Source organism: Alosa pseudoharengus, unplaced genomic scaffold, assembly GCF_046254945.1.
Source record: "Alosa pseudoharengus isolate Yale_2024_CS ecotype anadromous, Long Island Sound unplaced genomic scaffold, YU_APseudo_1.1 YU_APseudo_1.1_scf_9, whole genome shotgun sequence".
NCBI lineage: Eukaryota > Metazoa > Chordata > Actinopteri > Clupeiformes > Clupeidae > Alosa > Alosa pseudoharengus.
Genome location: NW_027468881.1, coordinates 4,830,083 through 4,849,896, shown reverse-complemented (window position 1 = coordinate 4,849,896; position 19,814 = coordinate 4,830,083). Strand labels below are relative to the sequence as shown.

General features: G+C 42.2%; 1 protein-coding gene across 1 annotated transcript; it reads left to right on the top strand.

Annotated features, from left to right (window-relative positions):
• The first annotated feature begins 1,096 nt into the window (after window positions 1-1,096).
• On the top strand, window positions 1,097-15,099 carry LOC143115484 (chymotrypsin-like elastase family member 2A). Its single transcript, XM_076277552.1, has 8 exons — window positions 1,097-1,170; window positions 1,548-1,642; window positions 5,154-5,251; window positions 8,739-8,861; window positions 9,071-9,207; window positions 12,602-12,747; window positions 14,726-14,875; window positions 15,032-15,099. Exons 1-8 carry the CDS (start codon window positions 1,131-1,133, stop codon window positions 15,050-15,052), a joined length of 810 nt encoding a protein of 269 aa, XP_076133667.1. The 5' UTR covers window positions 1,097-1,130; the 3' UTR covers window positions 15,053-15,099.
• Window positions 15,100-19,814: the final 4,715 nt, after the last annotated feature.

The following is a 19,814-nucleotide window of genomic DNA, read 5'->3' as shown; positions in this document are numbered from 1 at the left end:
ACACACACGCTCAGAACATACACACACACACACACACATACAAAGGCGCACTTCACTGCAAAAAAACAACATGAAAAAGGAGCACTTCACTGCAAAGAAACAACATGGTGCAATCAGCTATGCTTGGGTGAGTTCAGGTGATCTCAGATGAGCTCAGGTGTCCCTAACCTGCTAGGGCCAGCTGTTAGGTGTGGCCTCCTGCCCGCCCACTACACGGCTCACAGTCGGGGGGACGGCCAGCTTCCCACAGGAATAGGCCAAGGCTGAACACACACACACACACACGCACACACACACACACACGCACACACACACGCGCGCGCGCACGCACACACACACACGCATAGGCACAAACATAGATTTAATGCAGACATACAAACGTCTGGGCTGTATTATCAATTTTATAAAACATAAGCAGCAGCAGTTATTCAAATATCATAAGCATAATACAAACCCTGACTAGAGTTAGAGACTGAGCCTTCAATTCATCAATCCCTGACTAGAGTTAGAGACTGAGCCTTTAATTCATCATGAGGGCAGACAGAAGTCCCAGACCCAGACAGACAGATACACAGACACACACACACACCGATACATAAACATAGACACACTGACAGAGAAACAGATTCATAACTTACCACAGGCAACCAGAGAAGTGAACAGGACCAACAGCTTCATGTTTATGTCTTCAAATGTTCTCTTCAGCCAAGGATTTTTATACACACACACACACACACACATACACAGAACATACACACACACTCTCACACACACATACACAACTATGGTAGTACACTCATCTTACTTCTTACAGAAGCCCACTGCATCAGGTACATGCAATCTCTATTCCTTCCCCATACACTATTGTCATCTGATGTTAGTGAAACTCAATAGCAGTAAAAGTAATTCAGTAAAATAAATGTTCCTACTCATGTTCCATGTGTTCTTTTTGAGTTTCTCAACATTTTTGTTACGCTTACGTTGCATCTTAGAGAACAGCTGTGCAGATTCCCAGGAACTGTTTAATTCTGTAGCTTTGCTCATGCTATCGTCGGGATACAGCAAGTGAGTGAGTGTGTGTGTGTGTGTATAAAAATCCTTGGCTGAAGAGAACATTTGAAGACATAAACATGAAGCTGTTGGTCCTGTTCACTTCTCTGGTTGCCTGTGGTAAGTTATGAATCTGTTTCTCTGTCAGTGTGTCTATGTTTATGTATCGGTGTGTGTGTGTGTGTGTGTGTGTCTGTGTATCTGTCTGTCTGGGTCTGGGACTTCTGTCTGCCCTCATGATGAATTAAAGGCTCAGTCTCTAACTCTAGTCAGGGATTGATGAATTGAAGGCTCAGTCTCTAACTCTAGTCAGGATTTGTATTATGCTTATGATATTTGAATAACTGCTGCTGCTTATGTTTTATAAAATTGATAATACAGCCCAGACGTTTGTATGTCTGCATTAAATCTATGTTTGTGCCTATGCGTGTGTGTGTGTGCGTGCGCGTGCGCGCGTGTGTGTGTGTGCGTGTGTGTGCGTGTGTGTGTGTGTTCAGCCTTGGCCTATTCCTGTGGGAAGCCGGCCGTCCCCCCGACTGTGAGCCGTGTAGTGGGCGGGCAGGAGGCCACACCTAACAGCTGGCCCTGGCAGGTGAGGGACACCTGAGCTCATCTGAGATCACCTGAACTCACCCAAGCATAGCTGATTGCACCTGAACATAGCTACACACACCTGAAAACACCTCAGCAAACCTGAAAAAAAAAACACGTAGGAAAGAGGTTCTCAGCGCTTCTGTAATCCAACAATCCGGTGTAACCGGGGCAGGACAAGAAAGTGTAGAGTAAAAAAGAACACCAGATGTCAGCACAGATGTGTACAAACTGTGTGTACACAAACTGTGTGTACACAAACTGTGTAATCCGAACGCATCCTGGCCCACAGCTAGTGAGGAGGTGGGTTAATAACGACTTAAGCGATAATGATTGGCTAAGGCAGAGTCATGTTTCATGATAGCCAATCAGAGCCAGTGTTTTTACACACTTGCCAGCACACGTGCCACACACACACACGCAACAGAGATTCGACGAAACAGCAGAGGTCAGGAGCAATCCGAAAAGTTGGCATTTTCAAGGTGGAGATATAAGCACTACTTCAAATTCATCAAGGCAAGAACGTGCATGTAATGTGTAGGCTACATTATGTCCAGGAGCGAAGACTTTGTCGACATCCGTTAAGCAGCTCTAATTTAATGAAGCATCTCACACACGCATCTAAAGCTAGTGGCCAAAAAAAACATATCTCCACCACAGATGATAGCTCGCCATCCACTAGCAAAGAAGGACTCGGAGCAAAGTTCTCCAAGCAGCAAAAGCTAGATCGTTCTGCCTCACAACAAAAACCTATGACACAGGCTGAAGTCAACCGTAGGTCTGTCGATGTGCAATATGTTGAATTTCCCCTTGGGGATCAATAAAGTATCTATCTATCGATCTAATGAATATCGAAAGTTATGTAGGCTACAAACACCTGTCTGTTCTACTCATTTCAACTGGCTGCTCAAAACTGCTCAAAAAATCCAAATTCTTTGACATATAGCAACAGTAACGCAAATAGTTACTTTCCCTGGTAACGAGTTACTCTTATCATAGAGTAATTCAGTTACTAACTTAGTTACTTTTTAGAACAAGTAGTGAGTAACTATAACTAATTACTTTTTTAAAGTAACGTTCCCAACACTGGTCCTAATGTAATCCTACATCGAACGTTACATCAGCACACCTGAACAGCAGGGGCGGAGCCAGACATTGTAAACATTCGGGGCTTAGCCCATTTAATTTTTTTTTAAATAACCCCTTAAATAATGACTTCTAGTGAATTTTGTGTAAACTAATGGACACATTGAAACTTAAAAAATGTGAAACTAACATTCAACAGATTCAAGGTATCTGACTGGCACACTGTGTAAAATTATAGTTTTGGGTCTTTCAAGAGGCAATATCTGTTCATATCTGTTTAGCATGTACTTAGTTAATTAAGCGTTTCTTATGGTTTGTATATTATAGTATTTGTTTATTTTCATTAGGCTATTGTTTGATATGACATTATTGTTTATTATTGCTATTCTCCTTCTTCCTCTTCCCTGATCTCATCTGTGTGACAAATATATAGAATATCTTATAGAATATACTATAATATACATAATATTATGATATAATTACAGTATGGCCAGTCATCATGATACAATGGTATTTTAGAAGGAATGCCTTATCATCTTGACATAGGCGTTTCTAAATTATATTAATTTTGTAATTTAGCAAGATTATTCATAGGTTTCATCAGGTCCCTTTACACAGGTGCATAAAATCAAGCACCTAGATTATGAATGCAGACTGCATGGTGCTTGATTAACACACTTATGGAAAGGGCCCTTTCCTCTCAATATATCATTGTAATGTTTTTTTTTTTAGTTAATAATTAGTTAGGCAGCCAAAACAACATAACATGACTTATATTTATGTGGACTCTTGGATTATAAGATCTGTGGTGGTGGATAGGATATTAACAAGGTTTTAAGGTAGGCTAACAGTTAACATTCTTTTGTGCAACATATGACACTGAAAAATTGACATGGGCAGATAACTGTTAATGGGTTTTTCTGACATTTCAAAACAGTGTAGCTTAATTTATTACAAGACGAGGATCACTTTGTTTTGGGAGCTGGAATTTCTTATTCTGCAGTAGGCTTAGCTAGCCTATGAGAGTACTGAATTTGCCTTTTCCGCCGACGAACGAGGACATTTAACGTTAACGTTAAGCATTTAGGTAGCTAGCCAAGTAGCCTAACGTTAGCCTGCCTAACTGACTGAAAGCTCTTAATGTGAAATCACCAACCTAAAAAAACACCATCCGTCAGTTCACTGGGCGATGCTGTTGCTTGAACGGAGCTGGGTGGTCTTTTGAAAAACTTTCTAATATCCAACGTTTCAACAACATGTACACAAAGTGTTTTATCACAGACTGTAAAAGTGACAGACTTCTGACAGAGGCTTTTTGGAACACCGAATGACCATGACGTAGCGTTGTCAAGGCAGCATTTTCACTGGATCTAATCTAACCATTGAAATCACCATAGCGGATAGCCCAGAGACCTGGCATAGATCGTGTAGCAAGTCAAATTATTTTTCAATATTGGGCTTTGAAAATAAGGGATATATTTCCTCAGTAATAGAGCATTTTGTGACATTTATAGAGAAACCGAGGGGAAGTTATATTGGAAATAAGAGTTTCCTGGAATTTAAAACACTAAAAAAAGATTCGGGGCTTTTGAAAAAAGATTCGGGGCTTAAGCCCCCTAAGCCACCCCCTAGCTCCGCCACTGCTGAACAGAGCACACCTGAACCTCGGTACAGCTGTTCATTCCTCAATATACCTCAGCACAGGCCCCTGAGCACCTCTGAACATATACATGAATAGAACTACCTCCACCCATCCTCATCTGTGCGTTCCCAACTAAGGGAGAAATCAGACAGTGTTTTGTGCAGTGAAGTGCGCCTTTTTCATGTTGTTTTTTGCAGTGAAGTGCACCTTTTTCATGTTGTTTTTTGCAGTGAAGTGCACCTTTTTCATGTTGTTTCTTTGCAGTGAAGTGCGCCTTTTTCATGTTGTTTCTTGCAGTGAAGTGCGCCTTTTTTATGTTGTTTCTTTGCAGTGAAGTGCGCCTTTTTCATGTTGTTTCTTTGCAGTGAAGTGCGCCTTTTTCATGTTGTTTTTTTGCAGTGAAGTGCGCCTTTTTCATGTTGTTTTGTATTGGCAGAAAGCGTTTTGCCCACTGCTTATGTGCCCAGAGTGCCTCACATTTTGTGCACCTACTGCGCCCTGCATTTTTGTGCAGGCGCCCCGAGCACCTGAAATTGAAAAAAGTTCAACTCAAAGTGGAAAAGCACCCATATTTTTATGAAAATATAGTGCCCCTTGCGTTTTATACCACACGTTAGCATAGTGTTTCTCTAAAAATGAATGATTTGCTACATGTTACATGGCTAACAGGTCTGTCCCTGTCTTATGTCAGTCTTGCTACATGCTACATGGTTAACAGGTCTGTCCCTGTCTTAGGCCAGTCTTGCTACATGCTACATGGTTAACAGGTCTGTCCCTGTCATAGGTCAGTCTTCAGCACCAGATGGGTGAGGTCTGGTTCTCTTCCTGTGGAGGTACCCTCATCTCACGTGACTGGGTCCTTACTGCTGCCCACTGCATCAAGTATGCACACGATCCACAGACACAAACACACACACATGCATGCACACACACACGTGCACGCATGCACGCGCACACACACTCACACACACACACACACACACACACACCTGTTCAACTTGTGCTGGCGTCGTCAATATCACTTCTCTCTTGCTGACCAATTGCTGGCAGGACCAACATTGTCAACAATATTGGTAGTGGCAGAGGAAAACTCAAATCAGCCCAGTGGTATCGTATAAAGACTAAGGGCTATATTTTGGGTCACCAGCGCATGGCGTAAAGTTCGTTATTCACCGGCGCGAAGTTGAATTCGTTATTTTGCACGTTTATTTTTTAAGCATTGCGCCCAGGGGTGTGGCAATTAACAACCTAGGGAGGGACCTGGCGCATTGTCTAAAAATCGCTATCATACACCACCTAAACCTGGTCAGAAGTCAATGGCGAGTTGTTCATATGCTATTTTAAGAGCGCATGTCAACAGTCATATTGGCATTCATGTGGCCTTCTATCATTCATGAACGCACACCAGCGCACGTCCATGCAAAGCATTACAAATTGCACGATTACAAATTGCACGATTACAATGGGAATCTCATGATGAGTAGTTATTCACCATCATTTGCAAATTGGTAATGACGGTTAAAAGCGATTAGGGGAGAGGCGAGAGACACGTATGGAGCACAGCTGAAGACGCACTGTCACGAGATATAAGCAACTCCTCTGCAGGATAAATGTTGTTTTATACAGTCATTTGAGCAACATTAGGGTAAGTGTTGCTTTTTCCAGCCTATGTTTTCGATGGTAACCCATTGTCAGTCAATAGTGAAAGTAACTGCATATAACTGTCTTGTCGTTGACTGACTCCTTGGTGAAGTTAGTTTCACTTTGCCAATGAGTTCAAATAATAGACGAGTGCAAATGCGTGAAGGCTATGCTAGGTTTTAGTAAAGCATGGTTTAAGAATGACTATTCCATACGGTCTCGCAAGCAGCCTCCTTCAAATGCGCCTTTGAATGCCAAAATACCGATGCATTTATTTGACATATCGCGCGTTGCGCCGTTAAAGGGAATGACAGATGTCATTCTCATTGGTTTAAAATGATGTTACGCCCCAAACACACCCATATGACTGATTAAAAGACCTAGGAACACCTTGTTACGCCATGCGCTCCACTTTTGAGAACGAAACCCCTCCCAATGTGAACTGGACATCCTACTAAATTTGAATAGACTTTTGACGAGTGACCATGCACTTTAGAATGTCATGATAGGGCCCTAAGGGCCCTATTTTAATGGTCTAAAATGGAAGTGTCTTTGCGCAAAACGCAATTCACTTTGTGGGCGGATCTCGGGCGCTGATGCTATTTTACCGGCGGGATATTTGACTGTTGCGCCCGACGCAAATCTAAAATGGGGTTGTCTGAAGTAGCTACATTAATCATGGGTGTGGTTTGGGCGTAACGTGCAATACACCAATCAGAGCGTCATCTCACATTCCCTTTAACAACAGGCACGCTTGTTCCATAGCTGATTGCTATTATGGTGGCGTATTTGCCAGGCGCAGCCCGGAGCGTTCACAGCGCTATAATCACTGTTCAGTTGGGAACAGTTAGCTATTGATTTTTCATCTTGACAAAATGTAATACAGAATTGTCACAAAGACATACTTTCCGATGTTTTGGCATCATTCTCACTGAATCACGAGGTTATGAATGCATGGTGATATATTTGCAATGTACAATGTAATCTAACATTACCTCTCTATAGACAATGCATATCTTCTGTCAGTTAATCTCTTCTCTCCCGTGCTGCCGCTGGGGCATTTGGGTTAAATGGCATCGGCATGCAGTTCAACATCACGTCTCCTTAAGTCCTCTAACATTTCCTAATTTATGTCATCAACACATCAGTGATTCGTGAAAATGTGTACGCTAGATTTATGCCTATTTTTTCACATGGACACCACACTGATTTCCCTCGAGTGGTAATATTTTTCTTTGAAATTATGTATGGTTTACAGAAATGGGAACTACATTGTATAGATGAGAGGAGCTAAGTGTGCGTTGCGCAGCACAGGCGGCCAAGCAAGGGCTTCGTTTAAGTTGACCTAACTTTCAACTCTGCACAGTATCCCATTAACTGCGTGACAGTAGACTATTTACAATATTTTCTGTAAAGCAGAGTTTGTAAACACGTTATCATCAACTTAATTCACGCACAACATTTATTTGAGCAGGAGAGAGAATAACAATGAATGGATGCAGCAACTACAGAAATTGTACAAAAATTGTAACCATACTTGCTTTCTTGTACTATCTGTTGCTGGTTAACAGCACATGAAAAGCTGATTTAAGCTAACTCAAGACTTCAAGGCCATCATGGATATAAAACGTTTTTTGAAAATAACGAAAGGATGGAGGGAACATAGCAAAGCTTGGAGTTATTTCAGATGGGCTACAACAAGGTAGGCAAAATTATGGTGCTTAAAACCTTACACAACGGTAAATTGGAACAAAACTAAAAGTAACTTTAGCCTTTATAGGGCTGTAGCCTATAAAGTTGTCCAGATTAATAGGTCGTAATTAGGCGTTGTTGTAAAGATATTGCATGTAGATGTTGTACTATAGGCTACTAAATATTTAGGTCACCAATGCACGAACAAAACCGGGAAATGGACAAATATTATCAAGGCAAACATATTATCAAATGTTTCCGTCTGTGCACGGGGGTGTCTGTAGATTGGTGTGCAACGCATTCATTCATGCAGGCCTGTGGTCATGCATGCGCCCTTAAAATAGCATCTGCATTTTCGCCACAGACTTTAGACCAGGGAGTTCCTGGTCTGTAGCGGAATTGTTTTCTGAAACTGCAAAATATCAACAGTGAACGTTTGCGCCGGAACACGCCCCGTCTTTTCGCTGAACCGCCCCCGTGGGCGCAATCGAATTCCCTAATTTACAGGCATGTACCTGTGGAGGGAAAATTCCAATATGCGCTGACTGCAAAATAGAAAAGACAAACGCGCGAGTATACAAAGTCAATTGCGCCGGGCCGGAAGATAGAGCCCTGAATGTAAAAAGAGTACTGCAAACAGAACGTAAATTACACAGCCTAGATGGATGACATATTCTATTGTAAAGGCAAACAAGCTCCTTTTGCCTGTGTTTTGATGAGCCGAGTTCTGAGCATAACAAATATGGGTTACACTTTACTTGACGGTATATACACAAGAGGGACATGACACTATCATGAACGTGTAATAAACATTATAAACAAGTCATAAACGTTTATGACATAGCGCTTCTGTCACTCGCTTCTGTCAAGGTCATTTGGTTTTTGTCATGACAAGTTATGACAGTGTCATGTCACTCGTATGTAGATACTGTCAAGTAAAGTGTTACCAAAACATGTTAGGTGGACACAGGCCCTAAAGCTCCCAGCTAGTGGAGCCTTCTGCTAACTGCGCTCTCTGCTGCCCCCTGTCTGTCAGGAGGACCTACAACTACAGGGTGCAACTGGGTAAACACCGTCTCAGCGTGGAGGAGGAGGGATCCATGATTGTTCCAGTGGCCAAGATCATCGTCCATCTCGAATACAATGAGCACCTCACCCGGTGAGTTACCAGAAGTACAGTGCATTCTGCACTATAAAGTACTTAAAACTGCAATATCACTATGGTTTGTGTCTGGTAATAACGACACGGAAGAATTTAAGTGTTACTATCTGTGTGAACCTTCTCTTTTATATTTGTGTGGGCATTTGCATGAATATCTGTGTGTGTGTGTGTGTGTGTGTATGTGTGTGTGTGTGTGTGTATCTCAGTAATGACATCGCCCTGCTCTGGTTGGACCACACCATTGAGCTGTCTGATGCGGTGCAGCCCGCTTGTCTGCCCCCCTCCGGCTTCATCCTGCCCCACCAGGCCCCCTGCTACGTCACTGGCTGGGGACGCCTCTCCAGTGAGTCCCGCCCCTCATCGCAGGAAAAAAATAGCGAGCAGCCTGATAACCAAATGTAATGCTTGGCGGGCCAGAGCCAGCCCGCGGGGCGCAGTTTGCCCACCCCTGGCCTAGGGCCTATAAATAAAACAAAATATTAATAATAATATAACCTACATAACATTGTAGAGGAAGAAGGGAAAATAACAATGCACAAAATATTGATAATAAAATTAATTATAATAATAAAAAATAAAATAACATCTAATTAAAACAGGTACAGCTAATATTATTCCAGGAAGTAGGGGCACAATAACAAAAGGCTAACTTTCCCAGCTCAGAATGGATAAGAGGAACCTTGAGAAAACAGTCATTTGATCTGGTCTGATAGGGACCTTAATAAATCTCATGATATGGACTATTATAAACCATTATACAGGGCTCCAGACTAACTTTTTGCACTGGTTGCACTGGTGCGCCTAACTTTTTTTCTTAGGTGCACCAGCACAAAAGTTAGGTGCACCCAAATTTTCAACCACATCGCATTTAACACCGCAGCAGGTTCACTTTTTTTCCTTAATTACTGTCCTATATAGGTTGTCCTATGACTTATGATTTACAATTCTACAAGAAAAGTAACTTAATGAAGTGTTGGTGCTTTAAGTGCTTCACTGAGCTAAAATTTACACTTAAAACATCTCAAGATGTATTAAATAAAAATAACAGTGAGTAAATTAACAGTGCATGTCTTGAAGGGCTTCAAACTGCACATCTCATGGCTCAATGTTTTACATACTATCCTTCATGATCTTTAGGCCTTGGCTAAACCAGCTCGCCATGCTAGCATCTTCCATAGAAATGTATTTGAGCACATAAAGAGATGTTCCAAGTAGCCTGGGGGATTTTTATGTGATTTTGCAATGATGATTGCAATAATCATTTGACAGCCCCACAATGCAATTTACTTTTTAATTTTAGTATTTTTAAATTTTCAATAAGAATATGGTTAATGCAGTAACGAAATGGTAGGCCTATTATTATAGGCTATTGCAATGACTTGTCATGCTCGATCTAAATGTGTCCATTCAATTCACCGTACACAATGACCACTGTATACATGCATGGAATATTCGGGCTTTAAATGTAGCAGCGATGTTCGGTTTGCGCCAAATACCGGATTAAATTGATTGATGCCATCAGAATGAGTTTACACAACTCGCGCGCAAAACGAATATTGCTGTTGAAAACCGGGTTACTCCCTGCATGTAACTGCGGTCAATGACGCACTCCTTTTCGGCGATATCTGTATCTCTGTCGTTCGCGAAGGCCTTGTATGCATTGTTCGCAATTTTAAGACGTCTTTTCATCTGCAACGACTCCTATAAATTTGGCGCAAGTGGCATTCATGTACGTCGGGTTTACGTTCAAACTATATTTCTGGTGAATAATTATTTCGGACTGAACTTGGTGAAGGGAAGTTTCACTAGGCCTATCGTAGGCAACGATAAACTTGATCATCATCTCGGGCTCGTCTGATCGGTTTGCTGCTGCCAGCTGCTGAAAGGCAGTGGGGAGAGGGGACATTTATCTCGGCCTATGTGACCACACTGCAACTACATCCTCTGTTTATCTGACGGGTCTCTGACCTCCCTCTCTCTCTCTCTCTGCAGCACACTCATTTTCAAATTTACACACAGGCACTGGGCCACGGCCATTCAGAGGGGAGGTCCCGCCCTTCACTATCTGTGATTTGTTTAAATCACGATATTGGCCAAATATGTGTCTGTTATTGAACCAAAGGTAGAGTTTCAATGTGGACACTTATTCCTCTCTCGAATAGCTGGTTGCACTAGTCGCACTTTTGAAAAATTAGGTCGCATATGCGACCAAATTGGTCGCACTCTGGAGCCCTGTTATAAATCTCAGTGCTAAATTATATACAGAGTCTAATGACTGAAACACTGTCTTTAAGGTATATCTATAAATCACCATAACCTAAAATAGGCAAAAAAGTAGATTTTCCCGTGGTTGCTGTGTAAAACAAAAACTACAGAAAAACAAAAATCCAACTTTAAATTCAATTTGTTTAGTAGGTGTTCAACATGCAATTCAAAAGACAGTTCATCCTCCAACATAAAACACAGGTATTTTATATGATGAAACCAGTTATATTGGTCTGCCCTGCAGTGTGTAAACCTGTGGAAAATATAATATAATATAAGTACAGTGGGCATTACTTCAAATTGTGACCTCACGCGAGATCATGCGAATTTAATTTGTATTTCCCCAGTGACGCTGCACTCCACCCACGTGGAGTTATTTTTAGGCTATTTAGGTATTTATTTTTTTGGTGGCATATTCATGGTCCAGTGCATGTAGCGTACTACAGACAATTTTGACATTGAAATATATGTCATGCATATTTGTATTTGTTCGCCTCCAGTTTCCATCAGAAAGTGACAAATCTGCAAGCGGCTACATCTGTCAAAGAAACGTCATCACTCGTGAAACGTCACCATCGCAGCCAGTTAACATGGGTGCCAGTTGCCATGTAACACCGGTATCAAAAGCAGATTTAGATTTTCGTTAACCACTGTGTAGCCAAGCCTTATGCCATATCCAAGTAGCCTAAATCGAGGTCATTTTTAATTATGCATGATTTATTTTGTTATTGAATTCATAGGCTGGGATTCCTCTCGGCAACAATTATGTTTAAAGGTAGCCTCATGTTTTTTCAGAAGGGGCAGCAGGCAGGCTACTGACAGAGCGACGTACAGTGGCAGAGCGACGCACAGTGGCTGAAAGTGGTACTAAAGTTTCACGCAGCTTCACGTCACGTAATGTGTGAATTGAGTGGCTATTTCAAAGTAAAGGCCACTGTAGGATTTCAGGTTTTCTGGTCATTAAGAACTAGCTTTGAAGATTTAAGTGAAGGAGCAGAACAATAGATGATGGTATAATTTACATACAAATGCATATTAGCATTTAAACATGAGGTCCTCCATATATATTGTGAACAATAGAGGCCCCAGAATGGATCCCTGTGACACGCCAGATAAAACAGGAAGCTTTTCAGACAAAAAAACACCAAAAGAGACACGCTAATATCTGTTACTTAAGTGATTTCTAATCCAACCTAAAGCATTTTCAGTAAGACCAATACCAGCCAAACGTGACAAGATGTCATGATTGACTGTATCAAAGGCTTTAGATAAACAATAAATAATACAGCACAACATTTTTTACAATCTAGAGCAGATTTATAGAAATGGACTTTTGTGTCATTACAAGCTAGATATCTGTCCATGGACCTTTCTATACCACCCTAAAATGACTACCACACTGTATAGTTAAGTCCAAACTCTGAGCTAAAGTAACTTTGTGTGTCCCTTACCTTAACCTGCGCTCCTCTCAGCCAATGGCGATGGCTCAGACACGCTGCAGCAGGCACTGCTTCCTGTGGTGGAGTATGACATCTGTAAGCATCCCGACTGGTGGAGCTTCCTGCTGACCGACAAGATGGTGTGCGCAGGCGGAGATGGAACCGTCGGCTCCTGCATGGTGAGAACGTCACAGAACACCACACTATACTAGGAGAACCTTCTAGAAAACTCTCATACTAGGCAAACCTTCTAGAAAACTCTCATACGAACAGAAAAGAGAGTGACTAGCATCCTGCAATGTACATACATACTGTATTCAACTCACACACTTTGCACACACACTGCAGTAAACTGCAGTATATTGTGAAAGAAGGGCAGGATTTCAGGCTTGGGTACAAAAGCAGGTTCCCTAACAGTTTGAGAGACAGTGGGCCCTATCATGACATTCTAAAGTGCATCGTCACTCGTCAAAAGTCTATTCAAATTTAGTAGGATGTCCAGTTCACATTGGGAGGGGTTTCGTTCTCAAAAGTGGAGCGCATGGCGTAACAAGGTGTTCCTAGGTCTTTTAATTAGTCATATGGGTGTGTTTGGGGCGTAACATCATTTTAAACCAATGAGAATGGCATCTGTCATTCCCTTTAACGGCGCAACGCGCGATATGTCAAATAAATGCATCGGTATTTTGGCATTCAACGGTGCATTTGAAGGAGGCTGCTTGCGAGACAGTATGGAATAGTCATTCTTAAACCATGCTTTACTAAAACCTAGCATAGCCTTCACGCATTTGCACTCGTCTATTATTTGAACTCATTGGCAAAGTGAAACTAACTTCACCAAGGAGTCAGTCAACGACAAGACAGATATATGCAGTTACTTTCACTATTGACTGACAATGGGTTACCATCGAAAACATAGGCTGGAAAAAGCTTGCCTCGTGAGACCATCCTGATCTCGCGAGCTTCAGGGTTTCACTCGCAGATCAGTCTGGATACTTTCCGTTAAAGAAAATTTGGAGCAGTTCACCAAACGAACGTCCAATCAGCGTTGGCTTTGAGGCGGGTTGAGGTGTGACGCAACGAACAACATGACGGCATCCACGCAAGTTTTATTCAAATTAGAAAGTATTCCTGGGTAAACTGTGAAGCTATGAGTCTCAGCCATGCAGCTGGGAGGAATGAACGACACAGACATCCTCCACGGCTGATTCCAGTTCATAATGGAGGAATATACTATCTTCAGAAGTGTAGGGCCTACCGTGAAAACTTGATGGGAATTGTCGTTGATTAGGTTCATAAATGGTAAGTTAAAACATCTTAACGTCTGTCACGTTACCTAACTTAATTGTATGTTAAACGGCATTAGAAGAATACTTTGTTCATCTAATTGGTTGATTTGGCCCGTCGATAACCAACAATGGTGGTGATAGACAGATGGTTTATCCAATCAGCTAACCAGTATGTCCGCCCCTTCCCAAAAGTTCTTCAATGAAAAGTTCCCAGATGGATATGCGGAGCAAATCCATCTGGCGGAGTCAGGTTAGGAAAAAGCAACACTTACCCTAATGTTGCTCAAATGACTGAATAAAACAACATTTATCCTGCAGAGGAGTTGCTTATATCTCGTGACAGTGCGTCTTCAGCTGTGCTCCATACGTGTCTCTCGCCTCTCCCCTAATCACTTTTAACCGTCATTACCAATTTGCAAATGATGGCGAATAACTACTCATCATGAGACAGTATTTCGTAATATCTTTATTCTAATTATGTTTCCCATTGTAATCGTGCAATTTAATGCTTTGCATGGACGTGCGCTGGTGTGCGTTCATGAATGATAGAAGGATGGTGCGTGCACCTGCCAATATGACTGTTGACATGCGCTCTTAAAATAGCATATGAACAACTCGCCATTGACTTCTGACCAGGTTTAGGTGGTGTATGATAGCGATTTTTAGACAATGCGCGAGTCCCCTCCCTAGGTTGTTAATTGCCACACCCCTGGGCGCAATGCTTAAAAAATAACGTGCAAAATACCGAATTCAACTTCCCGCGGGTGAATAACGAGTATTACGCCATGCGCTGGTGACCCAAAATACAGCCCAAAGTGTATACGGGCAGTGGTAATATATCCCACCTTATTGGCTGATGTGTCTCCAGGGAGATTCCGGTGGCCCCCTGAACTTTCAGAACTCCAACGGAATCTGGGAGGTGCACGGAATCGTGAGCTTCGGCGCTCCTTCCTGTAACCAGGTGCAGAGACCCTCCGTGTTCACTAGGGTCAGCGCATACGTGTCCTGGATCAACAGTGTAAGTATGGACACACGGACACACACACACACACCAGGGGCAGCACATACGTGTCCTGGATCAACAATGTAAATATGAATACAAACACACACACACACACTATGAGTGAATTTGTATTTACAGTTCATGTCCACATTCTACCCCCTCTTCTCCCAGATTATGACCCAGTATCCTTAAGAAGAGAAATGTTCCACCCAGTGCACTCCACCACCACCTGGCAGTCCACACCTGTATTGCTTTGATAATGTCAGCAGTAAAGTGCTACAGTGAAGTGCAAATAAAGGGCCAAAGTTCTGAACCCTGTCTCTGACCTGTTTAAGGGGACACTCAGGAGCAGGGCAGGCTCTTATCTGGACCGCATAATAGAGGGGCCAGGGGTTAGTTAATGGTTACTTAGGCGGACATATTTTTGAGTCTTACTTACCTACTTAGTCTTACATTATGATACACAGAATTTATTGAACCATAGTGCTACTTAAGATAGTCAATAGCTAAACTGTTTTGTGCAAGGGTTTAATTTATGTCTATGAAGTCTGACTATCTAACTATAAGCCATAGTCTAAGTCTCATTTAGTGAAACCGGCCCCAGGTCCTGATAGGGTGACATGGTCTGACTGGGCTGCTGAGAAATCCTGCAGCATAAAACACCTGGGTTACGCACATGGCCTACCTAGGCGATCAGCGCACACTCACACACACTCACGTCTGTTAAACACTGTCACAGACTAGAGTTGGATGTCTCGAGACCGGTCTTGGTCTCGAGACCGGTCTCGAGACCACTTTTACGTGGTCTCGGTCTTGTCACAGTCTCGACCGTGTTTGGTCTTGGTCTTGTCTTGGTCTCGGATCCCTCGGTCTTGTCTTGGTCTCATTGTCTTGGTCTTGCGGTCTCGGGTCGACATAGTGGTCGGGAGATTTGCAAAAAATATGTCCATGATACAAAACATAACATTCGATAATGCAACATTAAATTATTTCGCCTTTCACGCCCTTCAAATGCAACCTTTCAAATGCAACCAATCAATGACATACATGTATTTTGTTGTGATTAAGAAACTGGCGCTCATTCAATCAAAAGACGCAAGTGTAGCCAGCGCGAAACGTTAGGTTTACGTCGTAGCTGTCAGTCCCAGTCAGACCTAGTAATAATAATGTCAGCAATTCCGCCATCATTAAATTTGCATTCACGGAACATAAAGAAATTTGCAGTCCAGGGGCAAGAAAGAAGCATTCTGCAAAATGCAAGTTTTGCAAAGTCTCTCTCTCATCATTGTCATGCAATTGCTATAGCCGACATAGTTTATCTCAACCAGTCTACGAAAACATTTACAGTGAGTGAGCTCACAGTCACACACATTCATGACATGCTCTGTCTCTGCATTGTTCTGTCTGTAGTTGAAATAATACCTTCTTAAATTTAATTTAAACTGGGACTGAACCTCTTACCCCAGCAGGGTTCTCAAGTCTCACGCAATGGGCGTGAGACACACGCAATTCAACAAGTTCACACGCTCACACACCACACCTTGCATTTCTCACGCAGAAATATTACTAGGGATGTCAAGGTATCTGCATAATTATTAGAGGAGGCGCAGGGATACGAGAGGATTTCTCGCAGGGTTCAGAACTAGCGCACCACTCACCAGCAAAATCAAAAAAATAAATAGCCACCGACATCCAATCAAAAAATAGTAGGCTATTCGTTGTATCCGGGTAAAATTCCAAAATAGCACATCCCCTCCCTACAACCACGTTATGCTTGTGTGGGGTTACACGTTTAAGATTTCAAAACTGCACCAACATTCTTTTTATTCAGAAATTCAACTGTCTGTCATTTGGTAAACCAGCCTACTTATGGTACTTTACAGGGTGTGTAAATCAAGCCTTTTCACGAACATTTGGCCTAGCCTACTTTATGGCAAAATTATTTCTTATCTATAAACTAAACTAAACTGTCGGTCATTAAGAAAACCTAATGATTGTGTCGTTATAGCTTTGTGTAAGCCAGACATCAGCAACGTTCATTTTACACAACCAATCACTCTCCTGGCTGCCTGCACTTTCCCTGTCGTCACGGCTGCAACTTTCGCACTCGTTTGTGCTTTTTAGCGCCGTGTTCATCAGGTCCCGGGACACCCATCTGATCCTCCATGGACCATGTCAACAATGAATGAAAATTAGCTTATTATTAACGAGTGTTATCAATTTGAGCGAGTATGCTACACATAGGCCTACATTTTTTTCTAAACATAGAGGACTGCTGCAGACAATGACCTGCCAACCACCATAATGTATAATGCACTTGCTGTCCTCGGTTTCGGCATGCACATGCTTAGTCTAATGATTCAGTGACAATATAGGCTACTCAAGTGAATAAAGCAATTAGCCTAATAAATAAAATATTTGTCTCACTCAGTACATATAGGCCTACATCTCGTAAATTGGTGAGCCATAGAATATCCCAGCGTCACGATTATTATATTTCAAGATTCCAATCTATCCCACCTAAATATGAAAAGTTATTTCTACTGACATGCTTCCTGGTGACATAAAAAAACAAAAAAGAGACATAGGCTATGCATTATACTTTCCGAGACAAAAAAAAGATATAGGATGTATAGATTACAATGACAAATTCAAGGTCTCAAAGGGTTAATGCTTCTTTCCAAGTTTTTTTTATAATTAGTGAGTGAGTGCACCCCCCCCCCCCCAATCTCACTCCAAGCTGAGCTCAAAACTTGAGAACCCTGCCCCAGTATGCTGCTCTTTTTCAATTGATGCAAGTTATGGTGTAACACAAGAGACTTTCTAATGTGGAGACACAGCACTCAAAAAATCCTCCATAGAAATGCATGGGGCTAGTTTGCAACGCCAATATGGCCGTTGTCTACACATATCCCACCCCTTCCTCGCCAAAATGTCGACATGTGTATACATTGAGCGAATCATGTGGTGTGAGTTGACTACTTTGAGCCAATTATGTGCTGTGTTGTGCAGACATTGTGCCAATCATGTGTTGTGAACTCGACACTGGAGCACGGTTGGTGTGGTGAAGCCTTGCGCACGCGCATTTCTGCTGAATAGGATGCCCGATGAGTACCCAAAAAGCGTTACAATATGGCCGCCGAGTGGAGGGACATGCCTAAAAGGACTTTGGTAACACTAGCTCGCTAGCTGTTTTTTTTTTTTTTTTTTGGTCTCGGTCTTGGTCTCGGTCTCGTCTCGACTTTGTCTTGGTCTTGACTCAGTCTGTCTTGGCCTTGGTCTCGTCTTGGTCTCGGTCTTGATACCCTCTGGTCTTGGTAGTGTCTTGGTCTCGGTTTAGGCGGTCTTGACTACAAGTCTATCACAGACTGAGCTGTGACGCACATGCGCACGTAGCGTGCAGCTCGCAGGCGGCCGTTTGCCGGCATCTTTAAATCACTGCTGTCCTGTCCTGACGCTACTCATTCTCATTACCGTATGTACTGTTTATCTTCTTAACATTGTCATTAATCACCATTTACAATAGATTACTTACACAGGGCCGAACTTAGTTTTTAGAGTGCAGGGAAAGGCCTACCAGCACTTCTAGGACCAAGGAGATGTTTATAGATTTCAGGCGTGATCAGCATAAGATGTATCAACCACTTATGATCAATGACTCTCAAGTAGAAAGGGTAGAGAGTTTTAAGTATCTTGGAGTCCATATTACTGACTTGGACCAAGCATATTAATTCATTGGTGAAAAAGGGTCATCAGCGTCTTTTCCACCTCAGACGCCTCAAGTACTTCAAGCTACCTCAACAACTACTGAAGAACTTTTACAGAACCACCATTGAAAGTGTTATGACTGGCCAGGGTCGGACTGGGAACAAAATTCGGCCCTGGCAGTTTTCTCCTGGACCGGCCCACCACTGGACCGAAGACCCCCCCCCCCCCCACACACACACACACACACACAAGCCCAAGCCCACCGATACCAAAATCCCCCCCCCCCCAATTCCCCCCCACACACAGTATCATGCTGTAGCAACACTTCATAAACTGAACCCAAATATTTAGATTTGGAAAATCACGATTTGTGCATGTTGTAGAAACACAACCACAGCCTTTAGGCCTATTTGGTGCAAATCTTCTCCTTTACTTTGGTTATAGTCAGCGATTCACATTAACTGTAGGCTATCACCACAACTATACTAAACTTAAGTTTGTGTGCCGGTGTTCCAGTTTAGATGGTGAGCAGTTTAACTGGTGATATTTGCATAAAATCAGTGAATATTCAACAAGACCCTGCCTACTTCTTAATCTGCTCTGCCTCCGATAGTGCAGGTTTATATTAGGCTACATTTTCACGAAGTGTTTGCAAGTGAGACAATATAACGGATATCGCTGAAAACATCACCAGTGTATGTCTAATACATGTCCGTTTAAGCATTATCCACAAATATGACACATACTGAATGAATGGAAAAAAATAAAACTAGCGATCTAGCTGGGATTCGAACCATGCATGGACAAGAAAGTTGATTGGATTAGCTTCTACATCGTCTATACCACTACACTAAGAGCCGCTGAAATCGATGCCAGATTTCTATGTATATATTGAACTGTTAGTCAAAGTTAACACAGGTTAACATAAGTGAGAAATATACGCCCATGTTAACTGGTGCCATCACAATTTAACATGGGCATATGCAAGCCTCAAAACAACAAAATAGGTTCATCTTTGCCTCACATACCAGTGTTTCCCATACATTGACTTATTTGTGGCGGCCCACCACAATATCAACATTGACCACCACACAATGCATCATAACCACGCTGTGCTAATTTGTTAAACTGTTGCATTCAAGTTAATTCTACAGTACAAACCAACCACCACAAATGAAATTCAATTCTCTAATTCAATTCTTCAATAATATGAAATACGTGAGTCATGTGCAAAAATTATCATAAC